Raw genomic sequence first — 24,075 nt, forward strand, 5'->3', positions numbered from 1 at the left:
TTGTCGCTTTTGGGCGGTCTCAAACTTCTCGGCGCGTTTCAATCGCTTTAATGTGCTAGACTACTCCGAACTCACCATTATGATCGATCGGTATGCGTATTCCTGGAACGCTGGAACCTCTCCGACGTCCCGGTAGCTGTTTTCCACTTCCACCGAAGCGTTCCGAAGAAAACGAGGCCCCACGGAGGTAGCCTTGAACACCGTGGACACCGGTCCACCGACCGGCGAGCTGTCCGCGCGACAAACATGGCGGCGGCACCCTTTGCGTGCGCGCAAGTTCAAACGGCCACTGGAGAGATAGTGCCCCGAGGCGAACATCCTTCGCCTTTTGCCGCCCAGACCAGGACGGCGCGTAGATCGGTATCGTACCGATTCGTTAACCTTTTTTTTTCTTTTTATTTTATCGGGCCGTTGACCGGGTTCCGGTACACGCGGTATACGGAGTGCCGAGATAAGAGTACGATACGAGAAACGATACGGTTGCGCCTCTACCACGCGTTGTACAGTCGTTGCACACCACCACCACCACCAGCGTGTGCTTTTTGATTCCAGGAAGCCGGAACTATGGGAACCGACCCCTTTGCTGTCCACTTCCGGAGATTCTCCGTGCTCGGGTTCGGTCAGGAGGTCATCAGATATTGGACTCCCGTACGGTTTGACACATCCTGTTTCTGGCGTTGTTCCCACAGGTGATATTGCCCAAAAACCCCTGACCAAAATGCTATAGGTGTTGTCGCGCGTGTAGTCTTGCCCGCTGAAAATAGATATCCCAATTCGAGGTTACCTCCGCCTGATAGTGTCGGTGTCACAGGAGCGGGAGCAAAATAACAAACAGTTGGTGCCAAACTCAGCCAATTCCTAAATCTGATATGCTTCGAAGCCCAGGTGTGGGCCGGTGCTACACTGCGCCATTTCCCCGTTCATCTAGAACGCAATACACGCAATGCCTAAACGGCAAACAAACAGCGCGCGCCTAGAACCAAAAGGAAAACAACAACAATGCACACGCGCGCGCCCAGAGTTTTGGTTGCCGAGTTTGTTTTTTATCCCCGTTGTGGTTTACGTTGCGCCGACCGGTACAGCGAAAATATATTCATGCGCATGTGCAGCGCGAATTTTTAATCAAACGCCACCGTTTTAGCTAAGCGTTTGTTTTGGGGTTTTGTTTCGTTCGGCCTCGCCTGCGTCTTGCGGCGCATTAGAGCTCACCTTGGTCGGGTGGACGGTGATTTGGGGAGCGGAAGGGTAGCCGAGAGGGAGGGGGGGACCTGTAATCTAAGCAGCCTAAAGCTTGAAAACCGAGAGTAGAGCGTGTCCGGTCTCCGTTGAGCCTGCTTGTTTTCCCGATAGCGATTACCGCCGACAGCTAGAAAGAGAACGAGCGGGAACCTAAGGCTTATGGAGACGTCGAAGAAGCACCGGTGTGCTGTTACCATACGCCGCCGCCTGCAAAAACCTGAACTGCAAAATGCAAATTTGGCCGTCGTCGCCGTCGTCGTCGTCGCCGTTGTCGGCGGTGTTGGACGGCTTTGAACCCGGACGACCCCGGCTGCCATCGGACCCTGATTAGCATTTGCGCTTTTGATTGCGGCTGCCAAAAAACTTGCGCGCCAAAATCCTCTTTCTGCGAGCGAGTCACCGGGCACTGGCGCTTTGAAGGACGGACTGACACTGGTCTATAGGCATGTCCGCGGGCGGTCAGGTTCCGGGTTATCAGGTGTATATACGGAGTGCATTGCCGAACAACTCGAAGAAGCAGTGCTGGCAAAAGGCCCAACTCCCAAGGGCGATAAGGACGCGCATGCAGCCAGCACCTTAAAAAAAACGAACTCCAGCAACTGCTCCCCTTCATCCACTCCTCACCTGATGTTGATCCTCCCAGATTCCGCAAAACTCGCAACGCCTCAGATCGATTGGTGAATGTTCGTGCATCCACCAAATGAGGCGCAACTGCAGCTCAAAAGTGGACACTTTTTCCGCGACCACCGACCAGGACCTGTGCACATTCCTTTCCTGGGCGTGACGGGGGCAGGTTCAAAGACGAAAAAAAGAAAAACAAACCCAACATGGATGGTTCGGTCACGCGTATATCCAGCATTAGCGTCGCGTTTTTGTTTTGGACGCCTTTCACTATTGCATGTGTCGGCGCGCGATTCAGCCTAAACTCCGCGTCAGTCTCCGGCCGCAGGTTGTCGCTTTGGTCGTTTCAGGTGTCGGTTTACGTTTTTGCGCTCAACCGTTTTCGGCCACCCCCGTGTCCCCCATCTCGCACGAGAAACTGTGCACTGTTTTCCCGGGGAGAATGTGTTCTCGTGGGCCCGGGAGATCCAGGCCCAGGAAAACGCGCCGACGCGGTCAATCAACCTTGGCAGCTAAAGCCGGCCGGCCTAAGTAAGATCCGATCGGAATGCGAATGGGCGACGCACGGTGGTTGTAGACCCGACTCGCCAGGGTGTGACAGGAATAAAAATGTTGGCATATCGACAAGTGGACTGCAGGTCCCCGCAGGTCTTGCCCGAAAACAACCTCCCAAAATCCGCTCGACAGTTTGGGCGGGGACCCGCGCGGTCACAGGACATTCGCGTCTCTCTCTCTCTCTGTGTCTCTCTGCGATGGGGGACACGGACCGAGTGGAGGTGGGGTTCCCAAAACTGGAAAAACTACATTCACTTTGGCAGTGCCAGGCCAGCGGCGAACTCCAGGGTTCCCGGAGTAGCGAAGATCGACGTCTTGGCGATCTCCCAGCTCCCCTGCGCCCATTCCTTGGCATTCTCCCGCGGCGCGGGTTTTTTAAATATCTCTCCTCCCCCCCACCCTTCATCCCCCTCCACACGGGGATGACTGCATGCGTACGTGCGTGCGTGTGCCTGTGTGTTTGTGTGCGTACGTGCGTACCTGTGTTGGTTTTCGCTTTTCTTTTTCCCCCCGGATTTCTCCTTTCTAGTTCAATGCCACTCTCTTTTCCCGTGCTTCCATCCTTCCATTTGCCAGTTCCCATTCTTTACCGTACCTTATTCGATACCATTCTTTAGTTTTGCCTTTCCCTCCGTCGTTCCTTCTCTCATTCGCTTCGTTCTCTTTTCCCTTCATTCATTCGTTTGTGTGTGTGTACCTCATTTTTATTGCTTCTCGTGTGTTAGATATAATTTATCTTAGTTTCTTCTGCCTTTCCCCCTCAATTTCGTTCTTTTGTGCCTCTTTCCCTTTCGCTTCCAATTTGATTTGCTTTTGTGCGACATGTCCTGTGCATTCCGTTCGTAATTCTTTCATCTTTCATCCTGATCCCTACCTTTCTCTCTCACTCTCTCTCTCCCTGTGCTATGCTCGCGTCCTCAGCATAGCGTCTTTCGCCTTCCCTAGCGCGACTTGTTTTTTTTTTTTTGCAAACGACGCATCCCTTTCCCCTACCTTCGTAGGTTGTACACTCGGTGCGGCGAGTCGTTTTTCCGCGTACCGTGCATGCATCATCAGAAAATCCCCCGAACTGCAGCCTATAATAGGAGCTAGTCCACGTGACGCGCGTGTGTTCCGCGGCATGCTAATGGCGCATAGCGTTGCACGCTGGATGGCTTTATTTCGATCGCGCTGAGCAATGATACCGCAAGCGGGGTTAAAACAAGATACAAAAGAAATAAAGTTTAAAATTTCATAAACTTACTAGAAGCGATAACACCACACGCGAAGAACGAGCGGGCAATGAGTGAAACGGAAAGAATTTCGCATAAGAGGAATGTCAGATATTGAGATTGAAGCACCGGTTCGAAAGTTAGTAGAGCAAACTGAAAGGTGAAAGGTGTGCCCACCGTGCGAATCGGGTGCGTGTATCGTTGTGCGCAGGACGTTCTGTGAAAGTATGGTTTCGCAAAAGATCAAACAGGCACGCTGAGTGGGATAATTATGGTGTGCAGAAAGAAATAAAACCAAACTAAACTAGCCCGGGCACAGAACTTTGTCTTATCTCCTTTTGGAAAGAAGGTAGCAAAAAAAAAAAAAACTGCACGAAAAATGTCAAAATCGGTTGTTGCTGTTTTATTTCCTTCCGGGCAAACGAGAATCAGAGCAGAGCGCAGAAGTTTTACCCTACGCGAAACCAGATCACTTTGGAGCGGTGTTAGTTTCCTTCTTCAGTGGATTTCTTTTTTTTTTTTCTTTAATATGCATACTTCGCTTATCTTGTTTTTGGACGCTTTCAAATGCATTCAAATACCCGACTTTCGGGATCATAAATGGCGATCACGCCAACGTACCTCGTACCCGGTCCCGAAACGAGGTACCAATCTTCGGCACCAATTGAATTGCTTAATTTTTAAGCTGCCTCTTTTTATTATCGTGTCCTTTTCGCTGCTGTCCGGTTCTGTTGTGTTTGCCGTTTTTTTTTTCTTTTTTTCTTTTAGCTTCGTTTTTCTCGCTCGTTTTATTTTGTCGTTAAAACTTCTCCAGCATCCGCGGCGGGAGCGCCAGCGGTCTACCTGCCGCCACGGCAACAAAGCGCTCGTAAACTGAAGGCCCCACCGAAAAACGGTCGAGATTTGTTTCGGTTTAGTGTCCTGGTTTAGTGGTTTTTTTTCTTCTTCTTCTTCTTCTTTTGCTTCAAAGGAATTAACCTGCCCCTGCCAGGCATAAGGAAGTCCGAAGCAACAGCTAAACACTTCCAGTTCTAAGAAATCCTCTGCAGTTAAACTGTGACGTGTCCGATCTCGAGGAATCGACTCAGCGAGATGTTGGCATTTGCAGCCACCATCGCGAATGCGTTGGAATGCTGCCAACGCCGGCACCGTGCGAAAAGTGTAACGGATTTTGCCTCGCGAGTGAAAGTCGCTCAACGGCAAAGTGGCGTTGCGTTGCCTTCCAGTTACAGATTTTGTTCCAAACGCCAACGACTAGCGGGAATGATCAACTCGAGGATTATTTACAAACCATTACAACGTTGATTGTTTTCCTAAAACGATTTACGCAAACTGAAGAAAGCTTTCAAATGATGTCATAAGTGGACTTATTTTTTCCCTTGCTTAGCGAACCTAAAAACTGTTTAACCAACGCAAGGTCGATTTTTAACTTCCAATATCTACAGGTCGATCCTTAACTATGTTTTTTTCCAATTACAAAAAGTACAAAATGGTATTTCTTAGTTGTTTTCGTGTTCGAGGGAATTCACACGCATTTTATCGTACAAATAAAAGTATTTATTTTCTGTGCTCCTTCGTTGAATGTTTCGCAAATAAACCATGCTAGTTTTCACTAAATATATTACATCAAGTTAGCCGAAATGTGTTTTATTATAAGAGATGATTTAAAGAAGATTTTGCTACGCATTGGTAATCAAAACGAATACTTTAACTTTTGGTTAACCTTGAAGATACCTAAAAAATGGCTGTTCGACCGTATCGCTGCTACCAATACTATTTTCACAATTTTTTTTTTCTCGTTCCTTTAGACACATTTTGATAACCCTTTGTTCGCCCTTCCTAGCCTAGGCTAGGAAAGATTTATTCCTCACCCAGCGAGCAAAAAAACACTGCAACTGTATTGGGTAGGGCTTTTGCTTCTCTATTATCTAACAACCTACATTTTTATCTTGTACAAAGTGCATGCCACGATGTTGTGAGCGTGTGTGCATCAGCGCCGTTACTGATAGTGCGGTTGTTTTTGTTTATCTTTTACATTTTTTATGCGTAACTTTTACGGTTACGGGTTTTAAATGTTTATAACGTGTATTAAAAGGTTATATACGTTTCTTGTTACATTAATAATTTTATTACCATTCCACTATCTTCATTGCAATGATGATTTATTAAAAACATAATGTTGCAAATTATAATATAATATTTGCCGATTGTTTCGTAACTCGTTTTACTTGATACTTTCTCCAGCATTTCCTTGGTGCCGAACAGGTGGGTAAGAATGTACAGTTTCAGTTGCTTTATGCCTTTTAAAATTCTCCCCAGGGCTCATCCGTGCGTCGTATTCGTCGCTGCAAACTACCGAACATCCGCAAAACCTCGCCAAAACGGCTGCCCTTTGTACCTTTGTGGTGTGGTATAGGTATTGTGCTCCTGCCGCAATGGAGCACCTGTCGTTTTGCACACTGGTGTACGCACCGCACACCAGCTCGGCGTATCCCGTGCCGGGCAGCTCCAGCGCAGGATGCAATTATTAACGGTCCATCATCTCGAAACGGGGCCCGAAACTGGAAACAGTTACAGTAGAGCACGTACGAATTTACGAACATTTTGCAGTTTTGCAAACAGAAATAAACCCGGTATATAACAGGCTCGCCGCAAATGGTCCGCACGGGAAAGCAGTTACGTTAACCGAAGTAAACTGCGCTTTTAAGTAGTCGCTTCTAAACGTCCCTTTAATAATTCATCGCTAGCGTCTCGGTCTTGAACATGATTTAAACCAGCGCTCTAATCTAGAGGCATTATTTTATTACTCACATTAACTTGGAAAAATAATTTAACAATTTCTAGGTAAACTGGTGCAGTTTTGATTCGAAAAATAAGGAAGTAACCGACCTTCCCGTGGAGTATGGCATCCCGTGGCCAGCCTCGAAGGACACGCCTGCGGATGGGAAGCTATTAGCAATTGATTCCTGCAAGCTGTAGACTAAACAAACAAAACATCGAATAAAAGGACGCAGACCTTCGTATTGCGGACATTATGTGCCGAGACGAAATTCTTCGGAAAGTCCGTAGTGTATTGGCATCCTGTCATTTGTTTTCACGGTGCCCGCGAGGGGGGGGGGGGGGGGGGGGGGGGGAGAGCGGTATCGGGGATCATGGCAAGCAGCCGAGAGGTGGACACACGGGCCGCGCGGGCTGTCGGAAGGGTATACGATGTACCGGCCGGCAAGTCGATCGGTGTGTGGACCAAGCCACGCCAGCACGGATGGCGGCACAACGACATGCAACGGCGATACTAGCGCGAGCCGAGCGTTCAAATTTACCGATGTAATGGCCGGTAAATTTTACTATCATTTTAGTATGTATTCCTGTCCAAAATGGTAACTATGGTATTTGATGTAAAAAATCATCCACAACCAAAAGAAGCACAAAGGACTCCTTGCGTCGGGATGCTTTCATGACAATAACATTTGTGGATTATTATTATTATTAAATTCATCTCTGTTATGGTAATTACACTGTCGGCGATGGTCGCTTCTAAATGCTGTGCTTTTAAAAATCAAATGTTCAAGTTGAAATACTCGAAAGGTCCAAAATATCTCATACGAGACCGTGAAGTGTAGCTGCAGGTTTAGTAATATACCTACACGAACGGTGCTGGAAGCTCGAGATCAGGTAGAGACGGTGGCCAAAGTGAGTAGGGAAGATGATGAAAAGATGCGGTGGACTGTGATAGATGCCTTCACCGGCGAGTAACACTTTACGGTACACGTCTTATGAAAAGCGCTGTGTTTGCCGGCACTGGGCAGGGGTTCCGGCGTGCGGCAAATGGGGAGACACCGCGAGTCACACACAGTTGCGCAAAGGGCCGCTGTCGCGGCTCCGCAACATGAGAATGCTTCTTGTGAGGTATACGATATACGACCACCACCAGCTAGCTTCGGCCAGCCTTGGCATGGGGCATGCAACCTCCGCGGTGGCGTACAGTTGTAGTCACACCAACCGCACATTAGGAGAGCAATCGTCCGAAGGGTCGCGATTAAAATAAAACCTTCAATTTCTCCTTTAGTGAACAGAGTCTTTGCATCAAATCAATCAAAATCAAATCAAACGACCCAAACCGGAATAATCTTAAGAAGTATGGCAATTGTATCACCACATCAAGAATAGGAAGTAGAAGACGCTTGTATCCTTTTGCAAACATTTCTAACCATTATTTTTCAATCTATCCATTCAACTGTCTTTTTCTTTCACTCTATTTTTATACTTCTTTTTCTCTCTTTTCTCCTTCTCTTTCTCCCTCTGTCTCTCTTTTACATTCAAGCTCAAACCGATGCGAACGAACGTACCCCAGACCTTTTTCATTCCGAAGAACATCTTGACCTGTTTTCTTATGCATTGAAGTTCAGAATGTTCTATGCTATGGCTTTCTACCTTATCTACGGGTCTCCATACGTATGTGCACAGACACACACACACAGCCGGAGACGCATATGTAAGCCACATAAGCCGAAGAATGAGACGAAGGATGCTTCTACAAAGCTATTCTGCACGTTGCTCTATCTATGCTGGTACGCCTCTTCGACTGCCCGATGGTTTGCCAGGCTTTTCATTTTGCGAACGTGGATTGAGCGTCCTTGCATACCGGTTCTTGGTGCGTATTCGCCTGCCCGATGGTGTTCCAGGCATTTCGTTTTTGTGAACGTGAATTACCAGTCCTTGGTGCGGATTCGAACCCAAACAGAATGAATTGCAGTGCTGAATTAACCATTGAAAAGTCCCTATGCCATAGCTACGTTTTGCACGTCAAACATTGGATTTACATCTTCCACGAAATCGCTTTTGTCGCTGATCTTTATTGCTCAATTTATATATCGGCTTATTCGGAAATTTAAAAACGGTTGAGATGGCCACAGAAGGATACAGATTTCTGTTCTCTGTTCTGTTGTTCTGTTCTGTCATCATTTGAAGATCGGTGCCCAGCTGTTCGTAATACCGGGTTTTCGAGTTTCGTGCCACCGACTTCTGGCGTACAGTAAGTGTTGAAATGTGTGGCATGTGCCTGCATGAAACTGCCTACCGGTCGCCTGGTGTGTTCCGTTGCGCTGGTATCCCGAGGGTAGGTGTTAATTGAGTAGGATTTGGGTGGGGGGGTCCAAACGTTTCACTGAGGTTGCATCAGAATGACGGAAAGTCTACACACAGTTCGGTTTGGACGTCTTATCGATATTAAGGGGGGGTTGAGGAAATTCGAAATTATTGAACATTTACATATGGTTGAAGAAAAAAAAATCACCGTGCGATTGTTTCGAGCAGCACTGTTTTAGCGCCGTTTCGCCTGTGTGCGAGCGTATATGCTGCGCGTGAGAATTCCGCTTTCAAATGTAAGCTGCTGATATTGGTGGCGATGAGGTTGCGATGAGGTACCGCGTAGAAAATCAACCCACCGCCCTGTTTGTTTTCCTCCCGCGAGCATGATGCCGGTTATGGTGGGGGGGGGGGGGGGGGGAGGGCATCAATGTATGGGCCGCCCCATAGCGTACCCATAACCCGTAGGCAATTATATGTGTAGCAATTGTAGTGCTGTGTAGCATAGCATGCAGCATACTGTAGTAACAATACCATTGAGATTCAATGCCCATAATCGCAGGATATGTGTATGCTCGGTCGCAGCATAGCCGCGGACAGCACTGTTACTCCCATCCCGCTCTAGCGCGCCTCACACTGTGCGCGGTTGTTATGGTGTGCGTGTCGACTGGCGTGAAGCGCGCTTGCGTACGGTCTCCACCGGTAGGATCCTCCTTTAGCCGGGCAGTTCACTTGAACCGCGGTCGTCCGCATCGATTCAGTCAGCGTTGAAACGGTATCGGAGTCGGTCACGAATTTTGTGCGGTGCTCGCGGTGGCATTTTTTTAACCAGTGCCCTCTCCCTTAGTGGTCGCGTAGGCGCAAAGTAACGCAACGCGGTATAGTGGTATCGCGAACAAAGGCCAAAAAACCGCCAAAATCCGCAGTTTGGAAAACCCTACCATCCGGAAATTCTCGGTGACTTCCCCAACGGCAGAAAGAAAAAGAATTCGGGAAGTGCTCGGTGTGTGCCAATCTCGGTTGCAGTAACCTCGTAGGCGTAGTAACGCCGGCAATCCGGCCACATCGGCTCCAGAGATTTCTCCACTGCACTCTACTGATCGAAAGCTTACAACAACCCCGGTGCCGGTGCTTTTTTCGCTGTTCGATTTTTATCTTTATCTTCGTGGAAACGAAAGGACACGCTTAGTGGCAGGATCCATCGAGCAGTCAGATAGTCACATAACGGTGTTTTCTGTGGATAGCGAACGTGCGACAGTGTGAGAGACAGGTTCGATCCGCGCTCCCTTTCCCTTCAGGTCCAGTGCTGCGCCATTTGGCAAATCATCTCGGTTGCAACAATAATATAAAAGAAAGGGTTCAACCGGGGGCCACCTTCCACACTTCCCTGGCAATTGCAATTGCTTCCAACTTCGCTCAGCCTTCGCTCGACGGGCAAAACGGACTCCAAAATCAAGCGCGCGCGCGCGGGCGTGACGGTGTGTGTTTGTGTGTACCGATCGGAAGCAGGCAGGTGGAGGGTGTGTGCCGGGGCGCGGTGTGATGAGAATGATCGCGGTGCGCCGTCACTGAATGTGGCCGTTATCTTGTCGGAACGAGCGATCGGTGGAGATGTCGCACAGTGGTACCGAACGGACAGCTGGAGCAACGTTGAGCAGTGAACCCGTCGATGTACCCATCCTATTAGTAGCCGCCACTAGCGCCAAGTTACCGTTCGTCTATAGTGCACCCGTAAGCAGCAGCAGCAGCAGCAGCAGTAGTAGTAGTAGCAGTAGTCGGTGCGCGCAGTAGTAGCACCGAGTACACACAAGGCATATTCATTCGATTCACGCGGCTTGCCGGCTTGTGCATATTGCGCTGGAAAATTGTTCCCAGTGTCTCGCCAGCCAGCCCTCACCCCTCACCCTTTGGGGCCGCGTGCGGTGTTGTTTGTTCAAGTGTATTTTTTTTTTCACGCGCCTCGAAGGCCCCTCCTCAACGCAGAAGGCCGGGTCGCGACAAGTGGTTCAAATTTGTTGGAGAAGCAAACCAGCAGTGTGAAGTTGGCCGGATGCCGGAAAAATAAAAAAAAAAACCAGCGAGTGTTTGTGCTTCTGGACACCAATTCTACTATCAAACAATTTGACCCACGATCAAACCCAAAAACCAAGCAAAAACACCCTTAGTAGTCGGAAGTATACCACAGTGCGCAGCAAAAGGTGCGTCCTGTTGTGTTTTTTTTCCTGCCGTACCCGTGCGTGTGTTCCAGTGCGTAGTGCATTTACGTGCGTGTGTGTGTGTGAGTATTTGTATGTGCGTGCGTGCAACGGGGGAATAAAAACATTACGCAAGCTTCTCCTCCACCCACCCCACCCACACACCGTTGGGTGAACCCAAATGCGAGCATCGCCGGCTGCGCATCGGATATTTCTGGTGGAAAAAAAAAGTTCGGTTTCGGTGCACAGGCTGTAGGATTTCCAAAGTGTGCCCTCGCTGAGTGTGCAATATAGATAATTTGGCGTGCCTGGTGGGGCCCAAAAGGCAGAAGGAAGAGGAAGAGGGAAAAAGTTCCCCCAAAAGCAGTTGGGTGGTGGAAGAAATTAACGCGAAACGGAAGCCAGACGAAGCGACGAAAGACAAAATACGGCGTAAAGCAGAAGCAACTGTGGGAAAGTATTATCCGCAGTGCAGAGTGTAAGCGAAGAGGAAGGAAGGAAAAGTAGTATCCCACTTTTCCGACCGAGCGCTTAAAAAAAATTTATATCACACCACAAGCCACCACCAATCAACCAAGTATAGTAACGAAACAAAAGCTCCGCAGGGAAGAAACAAAGCATAAAGAAGCATACTTCGAGAAACAGCGAAGAAAAGAAAATCGATCGAACCGTGTTTCATTCTTCGAACCAGCAAACAAGTCTGCAAATATCATCAAGCCCGGTTCTGCTGACGTCCATTCAAGGTAGGTCCTATGGTGCGGTAGCTAAAACACCAAATGAAAACTCACTTTACTTATGTTCTGCTTTTCCGTTTCCCAAAATTACCATCGGTTTTATTAATGTGAGGGGCCTGGACAGCCGAGCGGTAGAGCCCGGTGCTGCACCACCCAACTGAGAACCGAACCCCTTGTACGTGACGATTGACTGTTCCCTAACAGATCTATAGTAAGGCCCTCATGGGACAGGTATGACCGCAGACCCAAGAAGAGGAAACATATTATGCATGTTTTGACAAACTTTTCGCTTGGTTGAAAAGTTTTGTTTCAACTCATCGAACTGAGCCCATGGTGTACTACTACTTATTTGTGTGTGACGGATGAATCATCCCGCAGCTGTTCCCGGTCGGCCCATCTGCGATTCGTCCAATTGACGGCCCTTCGCTAGGGTTTTTCCTTGTGACTTGTCGCAAAGCGAGAAACAAAATAGTTGAAAATCCTCAGCTGAGCTATCCGGTACTCATTAAGGCTTTGCAGATTCCAATCTCAAGATGTTGCGGGTTTTCGCATTCAAACATACAGCTTCATGTCTTGCTGAAACTGAATCGGAATTACCCAACTCTATGAAACAGTTGTGCCACCACCCGATAACAGTCGCTGAACAATTCATTCCCAGACACAAACAGGCAGAAAACTCGGTTAAAAAATGTGCGTTTCGGGGAACGTCTGCGAAATGCGATTGTAAGTCGTCAAGAAAAAAGGAAACCAGTGTTACTCCTTACTTACCACCGACGTTCAGCATAATTCAATTGGTTGAAGTACCGCCTCTCCTCCTTCTTTTTCCGCTCCATATGGAAAGCGAACGTATTTCGGATTGGCGAACGGTGGATTTTTCCACCCACTCTCGTCTCTCGACATTCGTGCGAATGTGTTTGTGTCGCGCATTCTTGTTGATTCCAGCCCCGGCCGGCCCGGCGTAGGCGGATGACCCGAAGAAGCGCGCGCGCTTACCTCACCCCCGGCATTTCCGCTGTGTATGTGTCTGTGTTTGTGTGCATCAGAACTAACACACACACATACAGCCCCGGGCTGCATTTTTTTTTTGCAACGAACAGATGCACTCACCCCTGCTTCGGCTTCGGTTTAGGTTCGCCTCGAATGACTCAAACTGTAATTACTCATCATCAGCCAAAGCAAGGCGAAGAAAAACAGAAAACAAATGAAAACACCTACCAGCTGCAACTCAAACAAATGCCTCCAGTCCGCGAAGAAAGAAGCAAAAGCATGTTCTGCAGCTTTGTGTGGGGGTCTTGATTTGAAACACTGGAATCGGAAAAGTTGTCTCTCATGCTTTCCAAATATCATCCAAAAACACCTGGCATTTGGATGGCATTCCACCAGTTCCACGAGAGACACTTTTCCGAAGAAACAAACTTTTCTTTTCGTCAGAAAACCAGCCTCGAATACTCGAGCATGTTCGAGTCACTAATGTGTTTGATTTCGGGTCAGTTCTAGCGAATGTTATTACGACGTATCAATAGAAACTCTGTTTAAACTCACTCAGTTTATAAAAGTACAATTAGTTCGTATATTTAAGTTCAGTTCAGATATAATCTAACCTAGAACACTGATAAAGTAGCAATATTAAGTAAACCGAAGAAGAATGTTTTTGGATGCATCCAGCGTTGTTTGTTCCATTTCACATTGCTCGTTCTACGTTTTTGGAAGTCATGGCACATCGGTTTGCACTCAAATGGTATTGTCATATGATAGATCGGAACTTATGTGAAAATGTGTTAAATGTATTTCTGTTGATTGAAATTACGTTAAAGCTAAAAAATTAAATTCTTTGTCATGGATGGCAACGTAAGTAAATGTTGGTAGTTCATTTCTCGTATGCAGATTTTGAACGACTATTTTTAACTGGCTGAAATTGAAAAACGAATAAGCATTTGATTAGTACTTGCTTCCCAAAATGGCGAAATGTTCGTCCGACGTGAGCGGGGGGAAGTAGACTTACTGCGTTATTTGAAGGTGCGGTGTTGCAAATTGATTTAAGCACGTTGCGCAGGTACCTGGCCATATACTTCCGATCAGTATGCGGCATCAACATCATGCGATGGACCGGCGGCAGTAGCTCAAATCGGCTCTTAAGTATGTTCGGCTGCTTCAGACTCCACCAAAAAACGCTTACGGTGTTGAACATCGTCATCATACTGCTCGGGAGTAACAGAATCTCTTGTCCCATTGCGGTGAGAAGTGGGCGCAGGTCACCGATATCGGCGCGGACATAGGGTGTAAATAGTCGCCGGTACATGGTGAGCACATTCGCCGGCACTGTTTGGATGCCTGGCTGCATACAATTTACGCACGTCAGCGCGTTCAGGGGCTAAAAGAGAAAGATATAGAGAGAGGAAGGCGGTGTGTCGGTTTGAGAGGGAGAGAGAGGGAGGCGTGGGTGACGGGAGGTTATATTCTTACATATTCGTCATCCACGGGGATGTGTTCCAGCATGACCAGCAGCGCTGCAAGGGCGTTACACTTCGCGCACCGAGGGTACACCAACTTGTCATCAAAATAGAACAAACAGTGGCGTGGCTGTTCGCCAAAGCGCTCCATTCTGAAACCGAAACGAAGAAGAAGGCATTTCGAAAGGGTTAAGTGGTGTTTTCTCTCCATATTTCTTTGACTCGTAAATGTCGGATCTCGCTTCCCCCCCATCCCCAATCCTTGACTAATCCAACGTCTGATTATCGTTCGCAGTGGTAACCATGATGATGGGCACGTCTGGCCAGCAGCATTGGGAGCTGATGCCGAAGATCGACCCGATCGAGGCGGACGGCATCGACGTCGATACGGTGGACGCGTTTCTCGACCCGTCAAAAGACTTCGAGCATCTGGACTTTGGCGAGCCGGCCGGAGGAGTCGCTGGGGCCGGCGGGATGGGCCCGGGAGTGATAGGGGTAGGCGGAAGGGGGGTTGGAGCGTCGGAAACCCTGCCCAGCGGAGGTGCGGCGGCAATGGCGAACATGTCCGTTGCCGGTGGTAGCGGTGGCGTTGGCGCCGGGACAGGAACCGGTGCGCTCAACGCAGCCATGTTCCCGGGCGGTGCGTTCTACGAGGGCCACACGCAGATGCCGGCGTCCCCGGTCGACCAGAAGTCTCAAATCATACACGACTGCATGTGGGCGGGCATGTGCGACGACCAGTCGCACCCGGAGAAGAGCGGCGGGTGCAGCCGGTGCGCCCATCAGCAGCAGCAGCACTATCGCCAGCAGCTGCAAACTCTCCACCTTCACCATCACCTTCACCACAGCCATCAGACAGAGGAGTCGCAAGGGCAGACGGCAGGGAAGGTGTCGACGGCACAGAGGACGTTCTCCACACCGCCGCGGGTGGCCACCAACAACACGAACCAGTTTAGGCCATCGCCGACCAGTCTGCTCGCGCCGTTCAAGGCGACACAAAGCGCGGCCGAGATACCGGCCGGAGGTTCACTCCTCAAGCGTCAACAGCAGCAGCAGCAGCAGCAGTTGCAACAGCAGCAGCAACAGCAGCAACCATCACCAGCTAGTAGTAACCATATGCGACAGCTTCCAATAACACCACCGTCCTCGGAATACTACTCCCTAGCATCGTCCGACAGCTCATCGTCATCGTCGTCGTCAGCGGCGGGTGGTGGCGATGGTCCACAATCGGTTGGCGCGACCCTGCGCGTGCCGTACCTCCCCCGTGGCACCTTCCTCGCCGACAAGGAGCGCCAGGTGTTGGCGTCGTGCGCCTCGCAGCAACACCACGCCCGCCCGGACACTCCGCTCAGCCTGGACGACGATGCGCCCGAGTTCAAACACAACCTCGACCTCGTTGCCACGTGCACGATCGGCTCCAACCAGCAGAGCCTTTTGCAGCAGCAACAACAGCACCACACATCGGCGGCGTCCACCGGCGAATCTCGCCACGCTGGTGGCAGTATAGCCACCGCTTCCCAGTCGTCGCCGGTCAGCTGTAGCAGTAGCACGAGTGGCAGTAGTAACGGCATCGGCAGTTACGGCAGCAGCCCGCGGGCCAGCATCTCCACCAGCACCAGCACCACCACGAGCGGTCAACATACGCCGCAGTACTACTACAACTATCTGCAGGACGCGACGGTGGAGCACATGCGCTTGAACAAGCTGTGCGAGCAGCTGGTGATGATCGACGACCCGAACGTGATGCCGGGTGGCGGGGGCGCCCATTGCCATCCGGACGCGGTGATGCGCCCGGACTCGCCGGACAACGCGCTCACCCAGCTGCTGTGCGATCTGCGCGACATCGAGATGAAGGACAGCGAGGATTCGGTACGGGGCAGCCTGTTCGGAGCTGGCGACTGTTCGTCCCTGCTGGCGGGCTCGGGCTCGGGATCGATGGTGGGACACGCGGGAGGAGTAGCGAGCGGCACTGCTGCCACGAGTGGTGGTGCGTTAGGGGGTGGCGTTAGCCTCATCGGTGCCCTGTACCAGCACCGGATAGCACAGCGTTCCTCGGTTCACCATAATCTGTACCTCGGCGGTACGTCAGTGGGCACCGGCAGCAGTCTGCATCAGTCCGATCTGCATCTGCACGACCTACACCATCATCAGCATGTGAGTGCGTGCCGGTGTGAGCAGGTTCCGCACCTGCGGGGATGCAGTATGTTCCACCACGGTGGTGTCGGTGTGCGACAACACTTGGCGTCCCGCAAACGCCCGTACACCTGGATCGACTGCGCGTACGACGACGAAGCGTTTGACGATGGGGACGCCGAGGAGGACGTGGTGAAGCAGCTCGAGCAGGAGGACGACGACGACGAGCTGCTGTTCGGCACCAACGGCGCCGAGTTCGGCGCGTCGAGCTGCTCCTCGGAGGACGACGACGAAGATGACGACGATGAGGAGGAGGAGGACGACGAGGAGGACGAAGAGGAGGATGAGGAGGACACGTGCTCGGTGGCGAGCAGTGGTGGAAGCGATCGTCGGCTCGTGGGTCGCCGGACGCGCCGCCCGATGCAGTCGTACCAGCATCCGGCGTCGGCCGTCCGGAGTCGCAGCCATCACCGGCAGCACCAGCGGCGCCGGGCCGCGCTCGTCGTGCCCGCCTCCCGCCCCTACGACGCAAGCGCCACCCGCAAGTCGCGCAAATCAAAACAGCAGAAGCCGCAGAAGAAGCAGCTCGGCGCGGAGGTGTCGTACATCGCTACCGAGGTGCACGTGACGACCGCACCGTCGTCGCCCAACTCGTCCACCGACCATCACCTCGGTGCACCGATCGCACCCAACCACTCCGAATGCCACCAGGCGACGCACGTCGGCGACCACAGCTACACCCGGCCGAAGGGTCGCTTCATCATGAACGAGCTGGGCGTCCAGACGCCGTCCGATTCAGGTTAGTGTTAAAATCACATTTTCATTTGCGTTTCAGAAACCATAACCTATGCTGAATTCATATAACCGGCCCCGCCCCCAGATGGCGCTTATTATAACACTACCCTATGAGCAATAGAGGGTTTGTTAGGTTATAGCTTCCTAAAACGGAACACTCCAAAACATACCACAAATAACATTTTAACAATCTCGTTGTACTTACTTCGAGTTGATCTAGTTGAACTCTTGCACCTCGAAGATCACAATTGCAACAAATACTAGAACGAAAACTATAAATTAAAAAAAAAAGCTCCAAACAATCGTTCCACATCAGTCCTCCAAATGATGGTTCCACATCGATTTATATTTACCTTCAAGAAGGCGACGATTTTACAAGATATGCAAACAACTAACAAGATTGCCGGATGAGAGGGCGAAGAAACACAGAGAGCGTATTGAAAGTCCGGCTTTTAACAATACTTTTGGCTTTTAATTATACTTGGAACGAGGAACGCGTCCTACCGCAGCGAAACGATCGGCTGAAAAGACACGCCGGCCGACGAACTGTCAAAACAGCAGCTTGGGGGACGGAGGGGGGGGCTTAACTAATGTTGGCAACATTGGTCGAACGGTCAAGGTGCTTCATTTTGAGGTATCCCAAGATGATTAGTTATGGAATCTTCACCCGAAATGATAACGCTTACGAACCAAAAAGAAAATAATTACATAATTTTGAGTGCTATTTATGGCATTTATTGTTAGTTAAAAATAATTTTGCTCCACCAACCGGGCCTTTGCCGGACATATGTTGTTTTACAACGGCAACCCTGCGGTACGTACGTACCGGTACGGGCTTTCGTACGGTTTCGGTTGGAAAACGTACCGGTTTTCGCGAAGGATGCTGAATGTAATTTCATCTCCAAACACATCCAGCAGCCGTGTGTGTCCGATCTTGCTTGATGTTAATGTATAAGAAAATATTATATTTTCATATTGCTATGTTATTTGGCCAAACATCACGGTCATCGATTTTGTAAAACGTCTCGTACCATAATTTTTCGATTAGCTGTCAAAGTGGATTCGGCCGAGATGCCGGCAGAAGGAAGGTGTATTCGTCTTGGGCCCTGCGCGTCGCGAGTGCGAATGCGCTTTTGTGGAGGCTGGCATCTTAGCTCTCGCTCGCGCACGGAACCCGTTTTTCTGCAGCCAGTGCGTTTCGTTCTTCGGCGTCCGTGCGAGTTTACGGTTTTCGTTCCAGCGCGCGCTCTCGGCTCCAATGACATTTGCAGCATAATGGGAAGCAGCGGAATCTGCCGGATGTGGTTGGCTGCCCTTGTTGCTCGCGTGTGTTTCTTCACGCCGGTTCGGTTCGCGGTTTTTGTTTACCTGCGGCAAACTGACAGCCTGTGATGCTGCTGCCGGTGCTGTCAATCGCGAGGCTTGTCGCGATGCCTCCACTCGAGTGATGGGTGCGCGAAGGAGTTATGGAATGATGCAAATGGTTCGATTCGGCGTAAAGGTGAACCCGGTGCGGAATTAGCGAGTGTGTGTTGACTAAATTAATGAGATAATTCGATCCTACAAATTGTGTACAACGTGTATTTTTCACACCTTACTCTAAATCATTTCTCTTTCACTTCTCACCTGACTCTAAATAGCTCCCTAAGTTTGACGTCTGTAAAAGAGTGTTGTTTTTAAAGGTGTTTGTTCCATTTGGAAGTAGCAATGTTGCAAACACAAATCGGCAGTCAAAGGGTGTCTTCTCCTATGTGCAATTATGCATGTCAGGATCGTCATCCACATTGTTCAGAGCAGCCTCGCCGACTCCATTCGGACTCTGCTAGGAAAAATAGGAATATCAAACAACTCTGTCCATGTTTTCGGTGAATTAGCTTATCACCTTAGACTATGCTTATGACAAACTTACCACAGAACAGATTTAGTTGTTCTACATCCGCAACTTGCAGACATTTTTAGTCTTGGAACTGCTTCGCTTTCCGAGTTAATCTTTTTCTTTGGCTGATCCTCGGATGCTTTGGAGATTCAATGGCCATCCCATTGAAGGTATTTGGGACTTTGGGAGACGTTCTGGACAACGAGTGTGTGTTTACTGAAGGCTACTAGAACATCGGCGATATTTTTGGTACTCTATTTCCTAGGTTAGTATTCTGGAGGACACGTTTAGAGTTCGTATCAAGTTTGTAGACAACTCTATTTCTTCATCATAGGTTAGTATGTTGGAGGACACATTTAGGCTTCGTTTTGGAGGACTACTACAGACATCCGAAGAGTTCATTTGCTCCGGTCAAGACCGGTTAGGCCGGGAAAGCTGCTTTAGCCGGCCGGCGGTCGGCGGTGACGTCACGGGGCTTAGGCGTGGCCATGCGGGAGGGGTCCGTGACGGATCGATGCGAACGTTAGCTCGTGAGATTCCCCCACCCTCCCCACCCTCCTCTTTTCTCTACCCATTTCCCACCCTACGACAACGTGCCGGACGGTGTGCAAGGGTGGAAAGCAGTGGCCCCCGGGCATGCGCGTGGTGTTCCGGCCAGCATGTGGCGGCACTCTCCCGTGTGTGTGTGTGTGTGTGTGTCCTCCGGCTCCCCCGGCTATACTCCGGTGTGGTTGGATGGTTGGACAAAAAATTCCACCGCGCCAGAGGGAAAAAGTCACAAACCGAGGGATGGGTTTTCCGTCTTCCGCGCGTGTGCGGCGCGAGACGCGGGTGTGTGTGTGTGTGTACGTGTGTCTGTTTCAGGGTCATCGGACGAATTTTGCTTCTCCAGTCTGCGGAGTCTCGGCGACATCGCGGTCGTTCGGCCTTTTCGACTCTTTTGTGTTGGGTCGCGCCCGCATGAAAATTGGACCAATTTGGATGCTCTTTCTCTCTCTCTCTCGCGCTCTCTTTTTATTATACACACCCACACAATCTCGTCCTTCGAGTGGAAGAGAAAAGAGGACTCTGGACTCTTGAAAATCTCTTCCAAAAAAGAAGGATTCAGGAATTGAAGAAAGTAAAGATGGATGGGAAAAATCCAGAAAGAACCTGCCAGAAGGGCGGGGTGGGGCGGCGAAAGCCAGACAGACCGTGGCAGGTGGCGTAGAACTCCGCTCCTCCCGCATCATCCTCCTGCTCCGGCCACCAGCTTCAATCCTTTCGACACTGATAATTATAAGAGAAAGGGAAGCAATAACGGATGCCAAGGGTTAGATCCACACACACACACACACGGTGTACGTGGTGGCGCAATGCGTCGTCGCCGTCGCCGGACCCTTTCCCTTTCACTTTTTTTTCCCCCGGACCACCCTCCTCGCGTCGTCGTTTCCTCTCCCTCCCCCCAAAATCAGGGCAGGCGAACTTCCATTTCTGCTGCCGATAATTTATTAACGGGTTATTATTATTATTTTCCACCACTATTACGAACATTTGCCTCGGGGATGCGTGTAAAACGTGATCCGATTGTAAGTATGTTTGAATGACCCCCTCCCCCATCCCCCCCCCCCCCCCCCCTTGCCCCTCCCTATGCAGTATTGAACACTTTCACTTTCGGGTGGGGCGGCGCGCAAGGTCATTAAACTCTCCTCGTCATTTTCCTACTTCCAATGCACTTGTGTCTGGTCCTAAGTGTGTGTGTGTGTGTGTGTGTAGGAAAATGGGTAAAAAATGGGATCTCTGCGCAAAATGAGAGCAATAAAACGCACACACACACACACACACACACACACACATGCCCACCGGTGGAAAATTGAAGGATAGTCTGGAGTGGAAAAGGATTGATCGGAAAAGCGAGTCACAAGTCACGCTCTAAAACGACACTCGGCTGCTGTGGAAGGTTTTTCCCGACGTCGAAACGGAGCAGAGAGAGAGAGAAAGAGAGAGAAAGAGAGCGAGAAGGGGAGAAGCTGGTGTGGTGTACTATTATCGATTCCTGCACGATCCTGCGGGGGAAAACACCGTGTGTGGTGGAGGAGGAGGTGCAGGGGACTATCGCTCGCTTTTCCGGCGTTGTGTTATGCGTCGCACAAGTCCTGCCGGGGGTTTTTCCGAGCCTTTTTCACCCGGGAGGTGGTGGGGAGGGGGAGGGAGGGGGTAAATAATTTTTGCGACGCCGGAAAATCGGTAATAAACCGACCCCCTCCCTCTTCTCCCTCCTTTTGCGCGTGCGTGCGTGTGGTTTTCCCTCCTTTACTTGCCCGGCCTTGTGGCCGGATTTTCCGGAAGGACTCCGGAAGAGCAAAAGAGAACGGAGGCGGCGGCGCGTGGCGCACATAAACTCACCCCCTGCCCTCTTCCCTCTCCCCCATGGGGTTCAAGGTCACAAACCTCACGCGTGCACGAGAGTTCATTCGCCTCGGTGAGAGTGAGAAAGTGAAGGAAAAAAACTCCAAGATACTCCATCCAAACCTCTCCCTGAAAAACCATGTCCTTATCCCAAAAAACACTAAGGGGTGTAAGGAATAATTTAAGGATCGCCGGAAAAAAGTACAAGGCCACGGCCGCTGCGTCACACGCCATTCCGTGGGGAGGGGGTTGTGTGTGTGTGTTATAAAAGATATCCGCGTTCAACATTCGACGCAAAAGAAAACCAAGAGCTTGAGGCTGTATGGAACATAAATAAAAGCATTCGATCTCATTCTAATGGAAAATACTTTTTTCTCATGGAAAATTCAACTATTATTTCGGCAAAAAAAAGTATCACTGTCTGTGTGCGACAAAGGTTCAAAAATCCTACTCTTTACTCTTCTTCCTTACTTTATTAGTTTTCCAGCGAAAACAGACAGACTGGTCCAAAACTGCTTTTATTGCGAATCAAAAGTCCTTCCAGGGCTTTCTCTTCCTCCGGACGAGAGAAATAACTAATAGTGTGTGTGTGTGTGTGTGACGAAAAGGAAGACAAATCTCCTATCCTTGGCCCCGTGGGGAGGGGGGAGGGAAGGGATCCTTTTGCAATCCGATGCAGATGTTATTCGTTACGTAAAGACGACGACACTCGGAACTAGACAAGGATCTAGACTGGGGTGGAAAAATGTTAAACAGAGCGGAAGTATTTTTTTTCTTCCATTGTATCCTTTTCCAGTTCGGAGAAAATCGTTTCATGAGGGGTTGCGTCATTCTGTACGGCAGGAAAAAAAAAACTCGCTTTGTTTTGTCTTTTAATTGACGCAGTTAATGCCGTCTCGAAGCGTTTCCTTCCCGGAAGATAGTGGAAAACGGGGTTCGTTTTGTTAAATATTTGGTTTTTAGTACTACGTTTTAGTACAACTGCCAGAGAATGATCTCCTGTTGTGAATAAATCCTGCAAAAAGTCTAGGTTTCGTCTGGGAAGACGACCAAACGAATGATTATAAACCCCTTTCGTTTAACAATCCTCTCCAGCTTCCCGGCCGGAATTTAAACCGTATATACATACGTGTAAGTGTCTGTATATCGGGGTAGAAATACCCTCTCGCATGGTTCGCTTGCTCCTCTGCCCTTTGTGCGGTAGATGTCGGGCTTTCATTCATGATCAATATCTTCGCGGAAAAAAACCGGATTCGGGCGGGCAACATTCCGGATCGCACCGGGTTTTTTTCCTTTCGTTTCTCTCTCCTCTTGCCTTTCCCCCCCTTTCCCGGTGGTCCTATTGTCATTGGCGTTTTGGAAGGGAGCGGGGAGGAGGGGGGGTTTGGTCTCAAGCCAAAACCGGAATGTTTTTGCGCGGCGTAGATCCAAGCGGTGACCGAAGAAAACAAGGGGACAAGGAAAAGAGTAGAGTATAGGTAAATATAATAAAACCAGACACAAATCCGCGCGCCCCGGAGACAACAGCGAACCTTAAGAAGCAAGCGGCCAACGAGAATCGGAGAGGAGGCAAAACTAGTTGGAGATTTGAGCAAAGGAGCGCACACCATCGAAGCAAAAGAGGCGAAGAAAAACGGCTGAACGATTCCAAGGCCTGTCCCCCTCCCCCACCCCACTCATTCCCCCACCCAGCCGGGTTATCAACTCCTTCCACTTCTTCGCCTTCTCGACGCTCGTTGGAAGATAAATACACCACGTGCGTTGCGTAAACTTCGTGGGAAATCCGCGGGCCCGCAAGAGCCCCCCCCCCCCCCCCCCCCCCCCTCCCGGTCCGGTCACGCAACGGAACGATAAACCGTGCTTGCTTGCGTGGTGTGTGGAGCCTTATAATTGTATGCAACCGCTGCCTCTTCTGCCGGTTTCTTCAATGCTGGAGCCCGCGCGACAAGTGTTGTTGGCGGACGCGGGAAGGGAGGGGGTGAAGGAATAAAGTGAATAAATTCACAGCCTTCCTAATAAAGTGGAAGAAAAAGCGCATCTCTTCCGAACCGTCCGTTCCGTCGCCTCCATTTTCTCCGGACGCGGATAGAAGTAGTGGTGATGTCGGGGGTGGCGGAGGGGCGGTGGGGGGGGGGGGTTTAAAGAACAGGTTAGAACCCACCCCTTCGCACAAACTAGCTGCGCGGAAGGAAGGAAGGAAGGAAGGGCACAATCGGTATTGCAAAGTCGCGATGAATAATGATTTTGCCGGAAACGACGATGACGCTGGCGACGGTTTTATTTTTTCACACACACACACACACACACACACACACACACACACACTGGCGCAAATCCCGGGGCCCTTCGGTCGCAAAGTTGCCTAGTGGACGCGTGTTTAGGGTAGAACGGGGCCAAATGTGCCCTCAATTGTACTTGATTAAATAACTGTCTATAACTTTTGTTATAAGTCAAACCAATCATGGTTGCTTTCGTTACAAGTTACATGCTTTTAGTATCCTTAAGCTAGTATGTTAAAAGTCTGCAGAGCAATAAGCCTGGAATCCACAAAAAAGGGAAAAAGAAAACATGTTTTTATTTTTATTTTAAACAGTTATGCATAACGTTTGTTATAAAAATAGGTTTTTACTCTTTACATATTCCCTGTTCTTATAAATTCCCGTACTTTCCTTAGTTGTGCGCTTTTCTTGGATCAATTTACTTATGGACCGACTTTAGTTGCACATTGCACAATCATTTTAATATTTTCGAAGACATTCTACCTTCTTACAAGTTGTTTGTTTGATTCAAAAC

The 24,075-nt window shown here is 49.8% G+C and overlaps 1 protein-coding gene across 2 annotated transcripts in view; it reads left to right on the forward strand.

Annotated features, from left to right (window-relative positions):
• Positions 1–24,075, forward strand: part of LOC131269407 (uncharacterized) — a 209,463-nt gene that overhangs the window by 181,595 nt on the left and 3,793 nt on the right. Inside the window, exons 3-4 of one of the 2 annotated variants that reach the window (XM_058271756.1) lie at positions 10,678–11,649; positions 14,386–17,022. In XM_058271756.1, coding sequence (XP_058127739.1) covers positions 14,394–17,022 — 2,629 coding nt within the window. In that variant the 5' untranslated portion in view covers positions 10,678–11,649; positions 14,386–14,393. Of the gene's footprint in view, positions 1–9,470; positions 11,650–14,385; positions 17,023–24,075 lie in introns of those variants that run through there. The other variant, XM_058271755.1, reaches the window with a different exon arrangement.

The sequence above is a fragment of the Anopheles coustani genome, chromosome X (assembly GCF_943734705.1).
Source record: "Anopheles coustani chromosome X, idAnoCousDA_361_x.2, whole genome shotgun sequence".
In the NCBI taxonomy this organism is placed as follows: domain Eukaryota; kingdom Metazoa; phylum Arthropoda; class Insecta; order Diptera; family Culicidae; genus Anopheles; species Anopheles coustani.